Raw genomic sequence first — 21,167 nt, 5'->3', positions numbered from 1 at the left:
ATTTGCTGAATTGCATTTGGAAATATATTGTTTCCAAATTAAAACTGCCACATAGATGTGAAGGAGATCTCAATGCATTTCTCTCTCTGCCTGGCCGTGATCTACTATCTCTGTGGCTTCTTTTTCAGAAACTCCCTCTCTCCTTGCTGCCTCCAACATCCCTTAAAATCTTGTATGCACACTTTATATATTTTAAGAACGGAATAATACATTTAAGGACAGACTGAGACTTTAAACAGGCTTCACTGTGGGGTGGGGGCTGTCACAAATTATGGTGTTTATTGGGTAGAATTTGGCCTTCTTGCTTCATGGTATTAAGAGAGGGTGAGTGAAAAACCTTATATTCTTTTAAGTCATAGTTTACAAGGCAATTTTACAAATGTTTTCTCATTGGACCTTTAAGAATCTCTAAGAGGTTTAGACAAATCGGTATTTTAGAGAAGAGGATCCTGGCTCAGAGTGGTTCTGCAGCTGAGATGGCGAGAGGAGGTCTTCTGGTCTAAGGGCCGTGCGCTTTGAATCCACCACACGCTAAATTCCCATCCCTTTTATCCAGAAGGCAACTGATTTCTGCAGATCAATATGCGGTCATGAAAGAACACCTCATCCTCCGCGCCCTGGGCACAGATTACACCAAGAATTCTGGGCCATGCACACACACAGAGCTGTAATCTGATGGAGCTGTGGCTGGAATGACCGTGAGGAAGGTCCAGGAGACAGAGCTCACCTCCAGCCTCATGGTCCTGGTGCGCAGGTCAGGAGCATTCATTCACACCGAATGCAGGTGGGATCTCCATATCGGCGTTGTTCAGAGCCCACCCTGGCCTCCAGAAAGCTTCTCATTTCCTCGCTGCTCCCAGAGAGGAAAGAAGGACTCTTCCATCCACTCTCTCTATCCAAGGAGCTTCTTAGAGGTAAGAGATGCAGTCCGATAGTATATGAACTTCTGCTGGTTTTGCCCATGTTAGGTGAAATCTGATGGAACAAAAAAGCCATGCCAAGAACCGGAGAAGAACATTCTAGGAAAGGAGAACAGGAACTAGAAAGCCCTGAGGAGATAATGAGCAGGGTAAGTTTTAGAAACAGGAAGGAGACCAGTGGGACGAAAACGAATTGCAGCAAACTTTTCTTGCAAAGGGCCAGCTAGTAAGTATTTTTAGGCTTTGAGGGTCATTCGGTCTTGGCAACCATCTGCTGTTTTAGCCCCTAAAATCTTCTTGGACATATATTCACACAGATGAGCATGGCTGTGTTCCAATAAAACTTTATTTATAAACACTGATATTTGAATTATATATCATTTTCACATGTCACAAAATAGTGTTCTTCTTTTGTTTCCAACTGTTTAAAAATGTAAAAGCCATTTTCAGCTCAGGGGCTGTGGAAGAACAGGCAGAGGGCCAGATTTTGCCTGTGGGGCTGTGGTTTGCTGACCATGGGGTAACACATGGCGAGTGAGTGGGGGGAAAAGTAGACCCAGTTAGGGTGGGAGAGTGTGAAGTGGGCTCAGGCCAGACCCCGCACAGGGTTTTGTAGGCCATGGAAGCAAGTACGGATTTTATTCTAATTGCTGTGGGAAACACCCAAGGGGCTTTAGGCAGGAGTGTGACGTGATCTATTTTAATAATACTCTGGTACATCTGAGTCCACAGTCGACTGTCAGGAGACAAAAGCAGAAGCAGAGGTACCAGTAAGGACCCTGCTCCAGCAGACCAGGCAGAGATGACAGACACTGAAATGGGAATTATGAGACCGACATGCTACCTACTGCACTAACGAGGTTAGATTCCCAATTTCAAAGGGAGTGAGCCATCAGGGTTATAGGGTATTTAAGGAGAGTGCCTGGTACATAGTATGTACTCAGTATATGCTCCTTCCCTACACTATACTTCCCTCTTTGGTGATAAAAAGAATGCTAAAATTGGTTTGGTCCCAATCTCTCACTGCTCTCAGGAAAATCACTCATTCTACTAAAAAAAGGTCAGCCAACATCATCAAAAGTCAGTGGACACATGCTTCAGTTTTGTTAATGACTCCGATGGGATACATGTGTGTGTATGTATATTCATATTTTTGTTGAGCCTCATGAAATAGCTAAAATTTTTCTACAGACTAAGGTTTATCAGGATCACTGGCTTCAGGTTTCCACTGTGGTGCAATGGCTTAAGTATCGGAATGCAGTGGCTTGGATCGCTGCAGAGGCACAGGTTCAATCCCTAGCCTGGTACAGTGGGGTTAAAGGATTCACGTGTTGCCGCAGCTGCAGCACAGTTCACAGCTGTGGCTTGGATTCAATCCCCTGGCCCAGGAATTTCCATATGCAATGGGTGTGGCCATTAAAAAAATAATAAAAATCACTGGCATTATAGGTTCTCTGAAAACACATTTAGTTGTCCTCATTAAAAGTATTAATGTATAAGCCAAACCATCATGCTATATATATTCCTTAAAATATACAGTGATGGATGTCAATTATTTCTTACTAAATCTGGAAAAAAGGATTGATATATCAAAAAGGTTTTAGGAGGTCCCATTGTGGCTCAACAGTAATGAACCTAATATCCATGAGGATGCAGGTTTGATCCCTGGCCTCACTCAGTGGGTTAGGGATCTGGTGTTGCCATGATCTGTGGTGTAGGTTGCAGATGAGGCTTGGATCCAGTGTTGCTGTGGTTGTGGTGTACAGAGGCTGTGGCTCCAATTCAACCCCTAGCCTGGAAAGTTCCATATACCGCAGGTGCGGCCCTTAAAAAAAAAAAAGGCAAAAAGGTTTTTAAAAATTATCTTTGCAGTTCCGGTCCTGGCGCAGTGGTTAGCGAATCCGACTGGGAACCACAGGGTTGTGGGTTCGATCCCTGGCCTTGCTCAGTGGGTTGGGGATCCGGCGTTGCCATGAGCTGTGGTGTGGGTTGCAGATGTGGCTTAGATCCCGCGTTGCTATGGCTCTGCCATAGGCCAGTGGCTACAGCTCTGATTAGACCTCTAGCCTGGGAATCTCCATATGCCGTGGGAAGCGGCCCTAGAAAAGGCAAAAAGACAAAAAAAAAAAAAAAAAATCCTTGGCTACAGGCCAATTTCATTGATGAACATAGATGCAAAAATCCTCAACAAAATACTAGCAAACCGCATCCAACAATACATTAAAAGGATTGTACATCATGATCAAGTGGGATTTATCCCAGGAATGCAAGGGTTCTTCAATATCCACAAATCAATCAGTGTGATACACCACATTAACCAACTGAAGAATAAAAACCATATGATCCTCTCAATAGATGCAGAAAAAGCCTTTGACAAAATCCAACACCCATTTCTGATAAAAAACCCTTCAGAAAGTGGGCATAGAGGGAACCTACCTCAACATAATAAAGGCCATATATGACAAACCCACAGCAAACATCATTCTCAATGGTGAAAATCTGAAAGAATTCCCACTGAGATCAGGAACAAGACAAGGATGTCCGCCCTCACCACTACTCTTCAACATAGTTTTGAAAGTCCTAGCCACAGTAATCAGAGAAGTAAAAGAGATAAACGGAATCCAAATTGGAAAGGAAGAAGTTAAACTATCACTATTTGCAGATGACATGATACCATACCTAGAGAACCCTAAAGGCTCCATGAGAAAACTTTTAGAGCTCATCCATGAATTTGGCAAAGTCGCAGGATACAAAATTAACACACAGAAATCGACAGCATTTCTATACACTAACAATGAAAGATCAGAAAGATAAATTAGGGAAGCAATCCCATTTACCATTGCATCCAAAAGAATAAAATACCTAGGAGTAAACCTACCTAAAGAGACGAAAGACCTGTACTCTGAAAACTATAAGACACTGATGAAAGAAATCAAAGATGACACAAATAGATGGAAAGACATACCATGCTCTTGGATTGGAAGAGTTAATATTACCAAAATGACTATACTACCTAAGATTCAATGCAATCCTTATCAAATTACCAAGGACATTCTTCACAGAACTCGAACAAAATATTTTAAAGTTTGTTTGGAAGCACAAAAGACCCAGAATAGACAAAGACATCCTGAAAAAGAAAAATGGAGCTGGAGGAATCAGGCTCCCTGACTTCAGACTAGACTACAAAGCAACAATCATCAAAACTGTATGGTACTGGCACAAAGACAGAAATATAAATCAGTGGAACAGGATAGAAAGCCCAGACTTAAACCCACGCACCTACAGCCAACTAATCTATGACAAAGGAGGCAAGAATATACAATGGAGAAAAGCCCCTTCAATAAGTGGTGCTGGGAAAACTGGACAGCCACATGGAAAAGTGTGAAATTAGAACACTCCCTAACACCATCCACAAAAATAAACTCCAAATGGATTAAAGACCTAGATTTAAGACCAGACACTCTAAAACTCTTAGAGGAAAACATAGGCCAAACACTCTCTGATATAAATGACAGCAACATCTTCTCAGATCCACCTCTTAGAGTATTGATGATAAAAACAAAAATCAACAAATGGGACCTAATCAAAGTTAAAAGTTTCTGCACAGCAAAGGAAATCCTAAACAAAATGAAGAGATAACCCACAGAATGGGAGAAAAAATTTGCAAATGAATTAACTGACAAGGGATTAATCGCCAAAATTTATAAACACCTTCTGCAGCTCCATACCAAAAAAACAAACAACCCATCAAAAAATGGGCAGATCTAAACAGACAGTTCTCCAAAGAAGACATACAGATGGCCAAAAAACACATGAAAAGATGTTCAACATCACTCATTATTAGAGAAATGCAAATCAAAACCACCATGAGGTACCACCTTACACCAGCCAGCATGGCCATCATCCAAAAGTCTACAAACAATAAGTACTGGAGAGGGTGTGGAGAAAAAGGAACCCTATTACACTGTGGGTGGGATTGTAAATTGGTGCAACCACTGTGGAAAACAGTATGGGAATTCCTCAGAAAATGAAAAATAGAACTACCATTTGATCCAGCAATCCCACTCCTGGGCATCTATCCAGAGAAAACCATGACTCCCAAAGACACATGTACTCTGATGTTCATTGCAGCACTCTTTGCAATAGCCAAGACATGGAAACAACCTAAATGTACATCGACAGAGGAGTGAATCAAGAAGATGTGGTACATATACACAATGGAATATTACTCAGCTATTAAAAGGAATGAAATAGCATTTTTAGCAACATGGATAGACCTAGAAATCATGCTAAGTGAAGTCAGCCATACAATGAGACACCAACATCAAATGCTTTCACTGACATGTGGAATCTGAAAAAAGGACAGACTGAACTTCTTTGCAGAATAGATGCTGACTCAGACTTTGAAAAACTTATGGTCTTCAAAGGAGAGAGTTTGGGGGGTGAGGGGATGAGCTGGGGTTGTGGGATGGAAATCCTATAAAATTGGATTGTGATGATCATTGTACAACTATAAATGTAATAAATTCATTGGGTAATAAAAAATAAAAATAAAAAAATAAAAATTATCCTTGGGTATAGAGAGAGAGAGAAAAAAACAAGCTTACTTGATCATTTTGCCAGAGTTAATAACAAAACTGGCTTATATGCTTCTTTCCATGTTCTCCCAGTTTCTCACCTGGCAATGAATTGGCATAAAAATGTAAGAAACTGTCAGGAATTTGCCTGATATTGGCAAATTATTGACTTGGGAAAGGGGATGCATCACCCTGGACCCCATATGGGGTTAAGATAAGGGATGATAAAAGACCAAGAGGTTGAGATAAGGGATGATAAAAATCTAATCAGCCTGGAATCTGGATGTTTAGTACACAGTTGTAGGGTTAAATATTTTATACCTATATGTTTTTGTGTACTTAGCAAGGAGAGGTGGCTAATCAGTAGTTATTAATATTATATACACAGCAAAAGCATAAATATGACCATAGTTCTTGGTTTCTGAGAGTATTTTCTCGCTTCTTCCAGTTTTTGGAGGCTCCAAGCATCCCTTGGCTTGCGGTATTATCACTATAGTCCCTGCCTTTGTCTTCATATGGATGTGTCTTTTCTGTCATTTCTAAGGACACTTGTCTTTGGATTGAGGGCCCACCAGAATGACCCAGAATGACCTTATTTCCAGATCTTTAACTAAGTCAGCTGTCATCTTTATTTTTGTTCCTTTTTATGTAATATCTTTTTCTTCTCTGGCTGCTCTTAAGATTTTTCTCTTGATCGTGTGTTTTCAGAAATTTGGTTATGATATGCCTCACTGTGTTTTATTGTTTGATTGATGGTCCTGCCTAAGATTTGTTGAGATTTTTGCATCTATGGTTTTTATCAAACTTGAATTTTTTTGGTCATTATTTCCTCAAAGATGTTTTTCTGCCTCCCCCCCCTTCTCTATTACTTGGATTTCAGTTATAGATACATGTCACATTGCTTTGCATTGTCCCAAATGGTCACTCGTTCTCTATTTTTTCTTTCAGACTTTTTTATTTAATCTTTTTTTTTCTTAGGGCCGCACCCCCAGCATATGGAGGTTCCTAGGCTAGGGGTCGAATCAGAGCTTTAGCTACTAGCCTATGCCACAGCCACAAGGACACCAGATCCAAGCCTCGTCTTCAATCTACACCACATAAACCACAGTTCATGGCAACGCTGGATCCTTAACCTACTGAGTTCGCGGCCAGGGATTGAACCTGCATCCTCATGAATACTAGTCATATTCATTTCCGCTGAGCCACAATGGGAACTCCTCAGTTTTTTTTTGTTTGTTTGTTTTTTAATCTCTATTGCTTCATTATGGATAGATTATATTGCTATCACTTCATATTCCCTGGCCCTTTGTGCCTAATCTTCTGCTTTTCCTATCCAGAGAATTTTTTAAAATAAACTTTTATTTTATTTATTTATTTATTTATTTTTATTTTTTATTATTATTATTATTATTATTTTTTGTCTTTTTGCCTTTTCTAGGGCTGCACCTGCAGCATATGGAGGTTCCCAGGCTAGGGCTCTAATCAGAGCTATAGCCACCGGCCTACGCCAAAGCCACAGCAACGCCAGATCCAAGCCACGTCTGCGACCTATACCACAGCTCATGGCAATACCAGATCCTTAACCCACTGAGCGAAGCCAGGGATTGAACCCTCAACCTCATGGTTCCTAGTCGGATTCATTAATCACTGAGCCACGATGGGAACACCAATAAAATTTTATTTTAGAAGAGTCTTAGATTGACAGAAAAATTACAAAGATCATACAGGGAGTTCCTGTAATCTTCTCACCCAGTTTTCCCTCTTGCTCACATTTACATTGCCATGGTACATTTGTTACTACTAATGAACCAACACTGATAGGTTACCTATTAACTAAAGTCCATACTTCATTCAGACTTTCTCAGTTTTTACCTAATGTCCTTTTTCACATCTAGGGTGTCACATTGCTTATAGTTATTGTGTCTCCTTAGGCTTCTTCCCCAGGTCGTGACAGTTTCTCCTACTTCTTTGTCTTGGATGGTTTTGAGAGTTTTGAGAAGGTATTTTGTGGAATGTCCCTCAGTTTGGGTTGGTCTGATATTTTCCTCATGGTGAGAGTGAAAGTATTAGTTTCTTTATTGCTGTGCTAACAAATTACTACAAACTTGGTGGCTTAAATTACAAAACATAAATGCATTACCATTTTCTTGGTCAGAAATCTGACATGAGTCTCCCTAGGCCAATATCAAAGTGGCAGCAGGGCTGTGTTCCTTTTTGGAAGTTCTGGGAGATTCTGTGTCCTTGCCTTTTGATTCTAAAGGCCATCTACAGTTCCTTGGCTGGTGGCCCTTCATCTAGGAACTGAGTGACTCTCCCTGACCCTTCAGTCTCTGACCCTAATTCCATCGTCACATCTCTCTATCTCTGGGGACAGAGCAGTAAAAGCTGTCCACTTCTAAGGACTCATGTGATTAGATTGGGTTCACCCAGATAATCCAGGACAATCCTCCACATCACAAGTCTGTATCCTTTTTTTTTTTTTAATTGTCTTTTTACAGCTGCACCCAGGGCGTATGGAAGTTCTCAGGCTAGGGGGTCTAATTGGAGCTGTAGCCTTCAGCCTATAACACAGCCACAGCAACATGGGATTCGAACCATGTCTGCGACCTACACCACAGCTCATGGCAATGCTGGATCCTTAACCCACTGAGCGAGGGCCAGGGATCGTACCCGCAACCTCATGGTTCCTAGTTGGATTCCTTTCACCTGCGCCAAGATGGGAACTCCACAAGTCTATATCCTTAATCTTGCCTGCCAAGTCCTTTTCCCATAAGGTAATACATTCTGAGATTTAGAATATGGACATTTTTGAGGCCATTACTCTGTATTGTACATTGGAGTTAGGGGTTTTTCAGAGGAAGGCCACAGAGTTATTCTCATTACATCATATTAGGGGTTTATGCTCTCAACATGATCATCACTGATGATGTTCACTTTGATTACTCGGCTGAGGGAGAGTTTTGTCAAGTTTCTCCACTTTAAAGTTTCCTTAGCCCCTATTTCCACAGTGTGCTTTTTGGAAAGAATTCACTATGTGCATCTCACCCTTAAGGGATGGGAGTTATGCTCTATCTCCTCGAGGGAGTGGAACCTAGATAAAATGACCTGAAATTCATCCATATGAGTATTTGCATTTATTTGTTTGTTATCGATTTATATATGTGGACTCATAGATATTTATTTTATAAATATAAATTGGGTTATAATCCAATACTCTTTCTTTTCTTCTTCTTTTTCTTTCTTTTTTTTTTTTTTGGTTGTTGTTCAAATTGTTTCAGTATAGACCTTTCAGTTGGTTCCCGTGTCCCTTTGACATCCCTCTATTTTCCCCCCCCCGCCCCACCCACCGAAGGTCATCTTTGTGTATTCCTTGCATCAGCCCTAGAGTCTCATATCTCTAAGAAGCTCTGGGTTTTTTTTTTTTTTTTTGAAGAATGGACTTGGAAACCAAGATCTGGTTCTGGGTTCATCCAGTTACACTCTCCTTTCAGATGGTGTACTTTTTATCTTAGAATTTTCATTGGTTCTTTTCGTTATCTTCCATTTTTTTCTCATTAAGTTCATATTTTCCTTTAAATATGTGTTCACAATGATAAGAGCTTTGAAAAAATTTGTCTGTTAGTTTCATCAGCTCTGGCTTTTTTTTTTTTTTTAAACCTCTTCATATTACTTTTTTCCCCCTTGATTGTGGGTCATATTTCCTTACGTCTTGGCATGTTTAGTAATTTTTTATTAGATTTTAGACATTGTGTATTTTGTGTAGCTGAATGTCTGAACTGTTGTTTGGTTTTTTGTCTTTAATGAGTTTTTGGCTTTGTTATAAGCAAGACATTTTACTTGCATTTCAGCTTTATCCCTTCGGAATCTGTTTTTAATTTTTATAAGACATGTAGAAAGTGGTCTTCACTCCAGGGTTTGTTCAGCCCTAACAGAGAGGCATAAATACCTTGGATGATCAGTAAGGCCTCTCCCTTCTGCCTGTTGGGAATTTGATCCATTCCAAGGTCTGTGTAAGCTCTGGGAATATTTTGTTTACCATGCTCCATCATTCTTTATCCAGCCTTTTGGAGTACCTGTTTCCACATTCCTAGTCAGTAGTCAGCAAACACTAGTGGGGACCATCCAAATTTCTGAAGCTTCCTTCATTCTGCTCTTCCTTCCTTCCTCCCTTCTTCTTCTTTTTTTTTTTTTTTTTTTGGCTTTTTAGGGCCACAATCACTGCATATGGAAGTTTCCAGGTGAGGAGGCTAATCCGAGCTATAGCTGTCAGCTTACACCACAGCCATGGTAATGCCAGATCTGAGCCTTTGACCTACACCTCAGGTCATGGCAATGCCAGATACTTAACCCACTGAGCATGGCCAGGGATCGAACTCTTGTCTTCATGGGTACTAGTTGGATCTTAACCCACTAAGCCATGATGGGAACTCCTGAAGCTCTTTTTCTATATTACCACCTCTTTTTGAGAACTCTGCCTCACGGCTTCCAGCTGCCTAAGCCTCTCTGATGTCTGACCTTTGTTTCCTCAATTTCTTCCCCGGTTCTATTTGGGTTCCCCTATCCCTGCAACAGCAGTATAGAAATTGTCTCCAACAGAAAGTGCAGGGCTCCTTTTATTTGGTTCCCTTTTCTCGAGGATCATTGAACCATGCTGGCTGTTGCTCAATGCCTGAAAAACAGTTGTTTCATTTGTTTTATCCAGTTTTCTAGTTGTTTACTGCAGGTTGTCTAGTCCTTATTACTCTTTTACTTCCAAACTGTCTCTTCATTTCTTAATTGTGAGATGTCTTGATTTAGATCTTCACATCACAGGTGTTCCTGTCGTGGCTCCACAGTAATGAATCCATGAGGACAAGGGTTTGATCCCTGGCCTTGCTCAGAGCATTAAGGATCCAGCGTTGCCATGAGCTGTGGTGTAGGTCACAGACACAGCTCGGCCCTGGTGTTGCTGTGGCTGTGGCACAAGCCAACAACTGCAGCTCTGTCTCAACCCCTAGCCTGGGAGCTTCCATATGCTGTGGGTTCAGCACTTAAAAAAAAAAAGTATTCACATCATGTCATCATATCTTCATTTACATATTGTGCTAGACATTGTAGTGCCTTTTAAATTTGGAAAATCATGTTCCTCAAATTTTCCTGAGTAATTTTCTTATGCCTCTGCTAATTTCCTGTCTATTACTGTCTCAATTCTTATTTTGTAGAATTTCTTTTTGTTTTGTTTTGTTTTTTCTAGGGCCCCATCCATGCCATATGGACATTCCCAGGCTAGGGGTCTAATCGGAACTGTAGCCGCCAGCCTACACCAGAGCTCACAGCAATGCCAGATCCTTAACCCACTTAGCGAGGCCAGGGATCGAACCTGCAACCTCATGGCTCCTAGTCGGATTCGTTAACCACTGAGCCACGATGGGAACTCCATCAATTCTTATTTTGTAGCATTTCTACTATATATTGGATCTCTTGCATTGAGTATCCATTTTTTCTTATTTTTCCTTTTGTCCATTTCTTTACCATTTTATTATACTTTATATTGAGATTTACTTCACTTTATCTTCCAATTATTCTACAGACTTTTTAAAATTTCTGTCATATTTTTAATTTCTAGAAACTTTTTCTTATTCTCTAATTGTTCCTTTTTATATCATTTTGCTCTTATTTTGTTGATGATCTTCTCCCATATCTTTAATGATATTAAACTTTTTTGATATTTTCTTTCCTAATCATCTTTGTTTCCTCTGAGTTCTTTATTCTGTTTGTTTTCATCATGGTTATATTAGAGTGTCTCTTAGCCCTTCAGTGTTCTCCGTTAACAGTAAATCACCAAAAAGCTGAGCTGACCAGAAGCTCTGTATACATGTGTTGGTCTTATTCACTGGAGGTCTTCACTGAGGCAAACGGAGGGGGGTGGGGGTGGCAGTTGATGTCTTTACTGAGGCTCTGAAAATATCACTGCGAGTATTTTCTCTGGGGTAGCACCCTCCAATCTCCTCTCTTGGAATTTTACTCTGGGTGATCTGGGTCTGAGCAGTAGAAAGGAAATGGAGAATTCACTGTTCCATACACAGACTCCCTGAATTCTTTTACTTCAGATAGAACTCCACCTCTGCTCACTTCAGTGTCTGGAGGAGAAGAGAAGTCAACATACAGCTTGGGAACTGGATGGGGGTGGAGAACTAGGGGGGTCAATTTAATCTTGCTGCCCCCTGCCCAGTTTCCCCCATTCCTGTGCTGTTCTGGGTTCTGTATGGAAAATTAGCTCATAGATATTCCTCCAACTTTCTTTGCAGACACTAAGGTTTGACTTTCCTTCTCTCTGCTCCGTCTTTGATTTCCTCTTTCCAAATTCTGTCTCCATATATTGTGGGTACAGACATTTGTTAGTTTCCTAATGATGCATATGCATTTTTTTTAACCTATTCTCTTTGATGTTTCTTGGTGTATTTTGAGAGAAGATGGTTGAGTGGCTATGTCTTTACTCTTGTCAGTCTGAAACCAGTCCCCCCACGTTTTTGTAGCAAAAAACATGACTTGCCATGTTATGAATTCTTATAGTTCTTTTTATTTTTGTTTCATTAAAGCCTGAACTTGGAGATGAATTAAATTTTAAACTCATTTGAGCTTTATATTGGCAAATAGGAAGAAATAAACTGTATAGAAAAAGAGTTGTAGGTCATCATCTGGATAAAATACTAGTTTAGGGCCCAGGTGTTTTGCCTACATGACCACAAGCTGAACATCTGGACATTAGATATTTTCTTTAGCTTTCACTGGCTGATTGGTATCATGGAAGAGTCACAGCCATGTAATTAAAGTAACCTGTGAGTGGACTGCTGAGTTAACAAATAACTTGAGGCTACTCTTATTTACATCGTGAATGTGGCCATGAGCAGGTCCACTAGATTACATCGGCCTGTCCACTGACATACGCCCTAACCTAAGTGCATCCAAGGACTTGACAGCTGCAGGCACTGGTCTGGTGTCTATAACTTTTCTCTTTCATTCCTGTGGAATCAGTTAAAGAATCTCAAGGAAAGAGTTCTCAGCATGTAGTTTTAGTGACTGAAGAGCTGCCTTAGAGATCTTATTAAATGCACATATTTCTTCCACATGTTGGATGTAGGAGTCTTTCTACCACCCCCACCCCTCCATATCCAATTTTTAATTGAAAAAACTAGTTTTGTAACTATACCAATATAATTAATGTATAATTCAACAAAATCCCTTTGACCTCAACACAGAACTGGCCTGGACTATAGGCCAGATGGGTTTATTAGATGGGTGTTTGTGTGGGACGAGAGGACATTTCAAAGTCCAAAACCTTCTGTGAAGGATGTTATAAAGCCGGTTATTAAGTGTACACACACACACACACACACACACACACACACACACGAATCTGTTTTTAATTACTCCTTTATTTGTAACCTGTTCTTTCAGGTACAGGTCAAATTCCATTACCTCCGGGAAGCCTTTCCTTTGGTAAGGAAAGCACGGTCCTTGCTGTGCTTTGGCATGTATTGTGCAGATTTGCTTGCTTTTGTGCTTGGCTGATGAATGTGTCATGTTGATGTAATGGACACCTATCTTCAGGAGAGGAACAGAGAAAACTACGGTCCTGCTTTTCCTCAGGCCATGAAACTGATGTCACGGATGTCCAAGTAACCTTGAGCCCAAGGACATGCAGCACTTTTTTTTTTTTTTTTTTTTTTTTGGTCTTTTTTAGGTCTGCACACCTTGTCAGGTGGAAGTTCCCAGGCCAGAGGCCAAATCAGAGCTGCACCACAGCCACAGCCATGCCAGATGCAAGCTACACTGCAGCTTACAACAACACCAGATCCTTAACCAAGGATTGAACCCCATCCTCATGGATACTAAGTTGGGTTTGTTTCCGCTGAGCCACGGCGGGAACTCCATACACAGCATTTCTTGACGTGTCCCCTGGGGCCAGACTCTACCAGCTGCCGGGTGCCCTCCTGTGAGTGCATCCAGCCTGCTGGAGGGCAGCTGAGCGGTTCTTTCAGCTGATGTAGGAGAATTCACCGAGGTGAGGCAGAGGACCCCTAACAAGAACAGGGCTCAAGCTGGCATGAGAGCAGCAGCCTTTATTCCCACGGTTTTACACTTTAGGAAACTCCTCCTTATCATGTAGGTAGCGGAAAATACACAGAAGTCTACTCAGGGCCTTTCCCACAGGGAGAGCAGGCAGGTCCCACAGGGAAGTGAAACACCAGCCGGTTTAAACGTGTTTCCATTGTGGGTCTGGGTGGCTCTGGGCTAAAATCCTCTTGCCAGAAGGGCCCCAAAGTGACATAAAAATAGTGGACAGTCAAGAAAAGTTTATTTATAATGAATTATCAAGGGCAGTTCTCTTTCTCACACACACGTAATACCTAACAAAACAGAAATTAAAAATCAAAGTGGTTTCAATTTTTCTCTTTAATCTGGTCTGTGTTTCCAAATTTTCATTTGGTTTTAAAATTAGCATTCCCCCCCATACAAAAATAAAGAAAAAATTAGCAACCCACCTGTTCTTAAGGTGAACAATATTAACAGCTTTGTATCCATGCCTTTATCCTTTTTACCTTTATCCTTTCAAATTCAAAAATTTTGTGGGGGGCAGGGGTGGGTTCACTGTTGTCTTTGCAAAAAGGCGATCAAAATGTGAACATTTCTTGGGAGTTCCCGTCGTGGTGCAGTGGTTAACAAATCTGACTAGGAACCATGGGGTTGCGGGTTTGATCCCTGGCCTTGCTCAGTGGCTTAAGGATCCGGCATTGCCGTGAGCTGTGGTGTAGGTTGCAGATGAGGCTCGGATCCCACGTTGCTGTGGCTCTGGTGTGGCCGGTGGCTACAGCTCTGATTAGACCCTTAGCCTGGGAACCCCCATATGCCGCAGGAGTGACCCTAGAAAAGGCAAAAAAAAAAAAAAAGTGAATATTTCTTTGCATCTTGATTTCATTCTTTATAATGTGTCCTGGTCCCCTGTACAGAACAGCAGACGTTCTTAATTTGTTCTTTTTTATTGGTGCATAACATCCCACAGAATGGATCAACCCGTTTATTCAATCATTCGGTTAGTGACAGACGTTCACATTCTTTCTGATTTTGTCATGACAGATAAGTCGTCCAATCACTGAGGACGGTCTTTCGGAGGTGAGTGGACAGCCCCAGCCCCACACAACCCACTGTGCCCTCATGGTGTCATTTGAAAAACAGCTGTCTAGATTTCCGAATGCAAGTTTCGCACATGTACAAGGTTAGAAAACAGCGTATCCAAGGGTCAGCTCACGAGCTCTTATTTTAACCCATAATAATAATAAAGGAAAACTGTACACTCGTACATCATGGTTTCTTACTATTTCTGTGGGAAAAGTCTTCTGAATTGAGTTTCTGCACGCAGAAAACCCTCCTCTGCTCCGTGGGGTGTGTGTGTGAGAGAGAGAGAGAGGGTGGGGGGGACCCATCCTTCCCTTCGCTGCCCTCAAATAAGTTGTTTTCTGTCCCTTTTGCTAATCTTGTAGTATGTGGAAGTTGAGCAAGCAAAATAGGAAATACAATGACTAAATGTGAAAGTGCCAGAAAGAAGAAAGGCAATAAAGAAAATAATTTTAAAGTTTGATATTTTTCTTAGAGTCCTTATTCAGGTTTGAGATCTATGAATTTGGATTTGATTGCTAAGAATATAGTAATATTCTTGCATACAAATGAAATGAAACTTTACAAGTAGAAAAGATTCTTTGGTTGTTATAGATTTCTCTTAATTCTTAGTCTTTTTTCAAATAGCATATTTAAAACATGATGTGAATCAAAGCAAAATCTTATTTAAATATTAATAACAGTCATGGGATGTATCACATATTAATAGCCATTGATCTGCGCACATTAATTTATAAGTTTGTTTTTATACATTCCTTTGGAGAGTCATTAAAAATGAATAGTTTGATAAAATAAAAGACTGGGAGAAACCATATAGCTTTTGTAGAGAAAAATATCTTTTAGATAAAGATTTTAAAATTCTGGAGCTCCCGTTGTGGCACAGTGGAAATGAATCCAGCTAGTATCCATGAGGATGTGGGTTCTATGCCTGGCCTCAATCAGTCAGTCAGAGATCTGACACTGCCATGAGCTGTGGTGTAGTCGCAGACACAGCTCGGATCCCCTGTGGCTATGGCTGTGGTGTAGGCCAGCAGCTGTAGTTCCAATTCAACCTGCAGCCTGGGAACATCCATATGCCACGGGTGCAGCCCTAAAAAAACAAAACAAACAAAAAAAGATTTAAAAATTCTTATAAGAATGTAGTGTAAGATATAAGATATATTAACCAGTGCTTTCTTTTTTGAAGTCCAGTGGAAGAAACTATCTTAAATGTATGTCATTTATATAAAAATCATAAGCATATCAAGAAATAATTTTCTGAAATCACCAATAAAAATGTACTTAAAATTTTACATTAATTAAAGGAAAAGCTATTCTTAAAATGTTAATTTTTCAATAGGAAAATAAATCACCCATGATTTTATCACTCAAAGACAATCACTATTACTGTTTTGGTGTAGTTCCTTTTCACCATATGTCAACCTTTTTGGGGTCATCTTACTGTACATATAAAACTTTCTTTTCCTTTTACCCTCAATGGCATATACATTTTCTACTATCATACTTAAGTTCATCACAAGCAAAAGTACCAATAAGAGTGCAGATATGGTAAAATATTTGTAAGCCTTGTGACAGATGACAAGGGTTAGGGTAATGTTCCTCCAGTATCTCGATAAGGGGAGAAGCTTGTCCAAAAGTGTCATGAAAGCATAATATGAACCACATACTTAGTGAAACAAGTGGTCATGATTCTGTCAGTTCTGCATCCCTGAAAAGATGAAATTTTCTCATCAAGATATACCATAAAGATGGGAGTTCCCGTTGTGGCTCAGTGGTAATGAAGCTGACTAGTGTCCATGAGGACTTGGGTTCAATCCCCGGCCTTCCTCAGTGGGTTAAGGATCCAGCATTGCTGTGGCTGTGGTGCAGGCCAGCAGCTGTAGCTCCAATTTGACCCCTACCCTGGGAACATCCATATGTCGCAAATGTGGCCCTAAAAAGCAAAAAAAAAAAAAAAAAAAAAAGAGAGAGAGAGAGAGAGAGAAAGACAGAAAGAAAAAGAAAAAAAAGGGAAAAAAAAGAAAATCAGAAAGTTAAAGGGAAAGAAACACTTTAACTTAGGAATGCAAAAAGAAATGACAAAAAAGATTAAACTGTTTCAAAATATCTTTCATGTGTTGTGTTTCCTTAACAAATTCATCATGTAATGAATGAACTAAGAGGGCAGTGATAGAACAATTACAAATTCTTCTCAGAAATCCACAAATTAAGAAATCCTTGCCTTTCATTGGTGTTAAGGAGACAATTGGGAAATTTATATCATGGCTTTTTTGGGTTTTTTGGGGGGGTCTTTTTAGGGCCGCACCCACGGCGTATGGAAATTCCCAGGCTAGGGGTCAAATCAGAGCTGCAGCTACTGGCCTACGCCACAACCACAGCAACACCACATCCAAGCCACATCTGCAACCTACACCACGGCTCATGGCAACACCAGATCCTTAACCCACTGATCAAAGCCAGGGTTCAAACCCGTATCCTCCTACATACCGGTCGGGTTTGTTAAGTGATGAGCCTCGATGGGAACACCCGCCTGCCTTTTAAAAACCACAGAATCCTTCAAAATCTTCCCATTGATCTTTGAATAAAACCCAAACTCCTTGATTTGGCCTCTGCCCACCTGACCTCTGCCTGTGCCTTCTTCCGCATTCACGACTCTTACATCACATTCACCTTCTTTTGGTTTCCAGAATGTGCCAGACCCTTTTGCTTCTCGGGGCCTCTGACCCTGCTCTTTCCCCTGCCTGGGGCTTCATCACACAATTCACATCTGTTACGGGTTGAAGTGTGTCCCTCTCAAAATTGATATGTTGAAATTCTAAGCCCCAGCACCTCAGATCGTCTTCGCAGGTGTGGTGGATTAAGGTGAGATCCTATTAGAGTACGATCGGCTCCTAATCTAATAAGACTAGTGTCCCAATAAAAAGGGGAAATTTGGATCCAGATGCACATCCAGGGAGAACACTACATGAAGATGAAGGCAGAGATGGGGTGATGCTTCATCAGGCTGAGGAATGCCACAGGTGTGGCCAAAAAAAAAAAAAAAAAAAAGCACTACTTAATAGTTTGTCACCTTAGAGAAATAAGGAATATTTCAGAGCCATTTGGGATGAAACAGAAATTATAGCCAAAAACAATTTATGAAGTTTTCAAAGTTGAAAGCCTTCCTTTGGACAAGAAAACTCTATTTCTGCCTTATCACCTACCGCACCCTCGCAGGCACACACACACGCACACACACACACACACACACACACACACACACATCCTGGTACTTTTAGAGAATATTTTTTCCCTCGTTTCCTCAGAAGAACAGGACAAAATTAATATTTATTACTAAGGATTGGGCAATATATTACTTAGTTTAAATCCATGATTTTCAGAGAATTGCAACAAAATGAACTTCATTTTGGAGTTTCTAGTAAAATGGAAGAAACCATTACATGAGGTAGTAGTCAAAATTTTTCCAACTTGATGCCTATGGTCCTTGAACTTTGATTGATGGCTTTTTCAACATCTTCGTGGTTCTACTGTTTCAACAAAATTCTAATGTGGCTGTATGCGTAGTCAACATGGACTTCACAATCCTATTCTTTGCCAAGCAAAACTATAATCTATGGCTTTGTATTGACCAGCTGCTCTGGCAAGTATGGACCAGTCATTTTGCCTGATTTTATAACCTCTGCTGAATTATAGAAACATAGAAGACGTCCTTGGTGGCCAGGAGAGAAGTGGTACCAGTAATACTGTGGAAAAAATTAGGGCATCTCCTGATTTAATCACAGGTATAAATACTTTATGCTTTAGTTAGTATGCCATCACGGTCCACACTCTTAACTTTGATGTACAGTTCTAAAGACTGTGATTATAGATGGAGGTGATGTCCACACATTACTAGGATGATATGGTGGAAATTAACATTACAGTTCTCTAGACTGTATGTCATAGCCACTCTAACCTTCAGCAATCACCTCCCTGATCACCAAGGCAAGACTATTCATCTGCAAAAAAATTGAGACTCTTTTGAAGGCTCAAATGATGGTTAATATTTTTTAGCAATAAAATATTTTAAATTAAAAAAAAACAGTTTATTAGACTGTAAGAGGACTTCTTGGAAGGCAGAGATTTTCATTGGTTTTATTCACAAGAAAAATTCTTGGAGAGTTCCCATTGTGGCTTAGCATTTAACGAACCTGACTAGCATCTATGAGGACATGGGTTCTATTCCTGGCCTCGCTCAGTAGGTTAAGGATCCAACGTTGCTATGAGCTGTGGTGTAGGTTGCAGAGGCGGCTTGGATCCCGAGTTGCTGAGGCTGTCTTGCATAGGCCAGCCACTACAGCTCCGATTAGACCCCTAGCCTGGGAACCTCCATATGCTGCAGGTGCAGCCCTAAAAAAAAAAAAAAAGAAAAAAAATTCTTGGGCATTCAATAAATGCTTCTTGAATGATGATTTTTATCAAACTATTCTTATTTATTAGAAAAGTAAATTAAAAAACAATTCAAAAGGGGTTAACCTTGATTGTATCTTTAAATTTCATTTATGGAGAGATCAGTTGCTACATGGACAAGTAATCATTGTTCTTTCTTGATTCCCTTGAAAAATGAGTCCTAAAGCATCCAGGTAGATCATCTTTTGGGCTGTTCCATTCCACAGGTGAAACATAAACACACCTCACTCAGGCGATCACTCTAGTTTCATTCTACAAGACTGCTAAAACAACGTTTTTTTGCTTTAGACCAAGGTGTTTGGTCAGGTTTTTTATTTTCAGAGACTCTCAAAAAAAGCTTCTATTTTGCTATATGATCCATTTTCCACAGGGATTTATGACTACATGCATCTCGTCAAAAGGCTTAGAAATATTTCTTGACTGTGTATGACAATGCCATGTGGATTTTTGTGTCATATTTACATCTTTAGTCTGCACTGACATCCAAGGGCATAAGAACAGAGTGAAATTCAGTCTATACTTTATGAGTTTAAGGACCTGGAAATCGGAAACGATAACCCATGCCTCAGGGAGCTGTAGGAGCTCAGGAAAGGTGGGGAGTTGGTGCCCAGTTTCCTGGTTTGCTAGTGAAGTGACAAATACAAGATGACGGGGGGAGTTCCCATTGTGGCTCAGTGGTTAACGAACCCAACTAAGATTCATGAGGTTGCAGGTTCAATCCCTGGCCTCACTTGGTGGGTTAAGGATCCGGTGTTGCCGTGAGCTCTGAGGTAGGTTGCAGATGCGGCTTGGATCTGACGTTGCTGTGACTGTGGTGTAGGCTGGCGGCTATAGCTCCTATTCAATCCCTAGCCGGGGAACGCCATATGCCACAGGTTATGGCATTAAAAAAAAAGAAAGAAAAGAAAAAGATGGTAGGGCAAGATGTTAAGAGTTTAGTTTTGAACATAAATAATGTGTCGCACCTGAGGAACATCTAGGTGGTCAGTGCATCCAGAGCTCAGAAGTTACAGATTTTGGAATTATCACTAAATAGTAATATCTGAAGTTTGGGGTGTGGATGAGAGCACTAAAGAGAAAGGATGCAGAGTGAGAAAATAGGAGGGTTGAGGATAGAATGTCTAGAAACACCATACTTTAGGGGGCTGGCAACAGAAGAGGAGCTAACAAAGAAATAAGAAATAAAACAGAGCAGAAGGATGTCACATAGGCATCAGGCAGCATGACGGGAGTTATTAAATGATACAGAGATGCTGAGCAGAAGAGGACTGGAAATGGCCCTTTAGAAAAATTATTAGAAGGAAATACATAAAAATATCACTAGGTCTATGCCTTAGGTGAGATTGAAGGCGCCATATTTCCTTCTTTCAACTTTTCTGTACATTCTGCATTTTGTACAGTAAATATCGGTTACCTTTATACTGAAAAAAAGCTCTGATAAAGTCTAAAACATTCTTTGAGAACCAAGGGTAAGTTACTTTTAAATCACAAGTAGCTGAGTGCCTCTGTTCTGGGCACCAGTGCCAGGGATAAAACAAAGAACTAGAGGGTGGCTCTTTTTGTTTTACAAAAAGGAATAACAGCTGGTTTGACAAGTGGGGGGTGTAGGGCTTGTGGGGGACAGTAACAGGAGAGGAGGCTGGAAAAGAAGGTTAACTTGGAGGATTCCATGTCAAAAGCCTAGTTCTGAAGCCACTGCACTGAATGACGGCCATGCAAAGGGGATAGGGAAGGGGGGCCAGGTCCAGAGATACTTGAGATTAGCATCAACAAACAGGTCAATAGGATATTACTGATTGCATGTGTGGTGGGGACAAGGAAAACATTAAGGATGACCGGGTTTTGAACTTGGCTCCATGGGGGAGGGTAGAGTGACAACTGTCCTACAGAGTTTGGATTTCATTACTCTAATCACCTATAGTGGTCATTGCTTTGTGAAATAAGAAATCGAGTGGCTGTGTCACATGGTATTCTTTGAGAGGGGATAAGAAATAATGATGTATGGGAGAGCTCTTTCTGAGATCACAGCCACAGAGCAGGTTCCTGAACCCTCAGTGGTCTCCTT

General features: G+C 40.6%; 1 protein-coding gene across 5 annotated transcripts in view; it reads left to right on the top strand.

Moving 5' to 3' along the window:
• Positions 1–21,167, top strand: part of IRF2 (interferon regulatory factor 2) — a 145,969-nt gene that overhangs the window by 34,893 nt on the left and 89,909 nt on the right. For all 5 annotated transcript variants that reach the window (XM_085001032.1, XM_021075622.2, XM_021075623.2 and 2 more), the window contains one exon: positions 557–914. In XM_085001032.1, coding sequence (XP_084857158.1) covers positions 693–914 — 222 coding nt within the window. In that variant the 5' untranslated portion in view covers positions 557–692. The remainder of the gene's footprint in view (positions 1–556; positions 915–21,167) is intronic.

The sequence above is a fragment of the Sus scrofa genome, chromosome 15, assembly GCF_054392235.1.
Source record: "Sus scrofa isolate SSC_HxYL_T2T_F1_AM1 chromosome 15, Sscrofa_HxYL_maternal_Yorkshire_Landrace_v2.0, whole genome shotgun sequence".
Taxonomy (NCBI): domain Eukaryota; kingdom Metazoa; phylum Chordata; class Mammalia; order Artiodactyla; family Suidae; genus Sus; species Sus scrofa.
The sequence above is the reverse complement of the archived record's forward strand: the minus strand, read 5'-3'. Positions and strand labels throughout refer to the sequence as shown.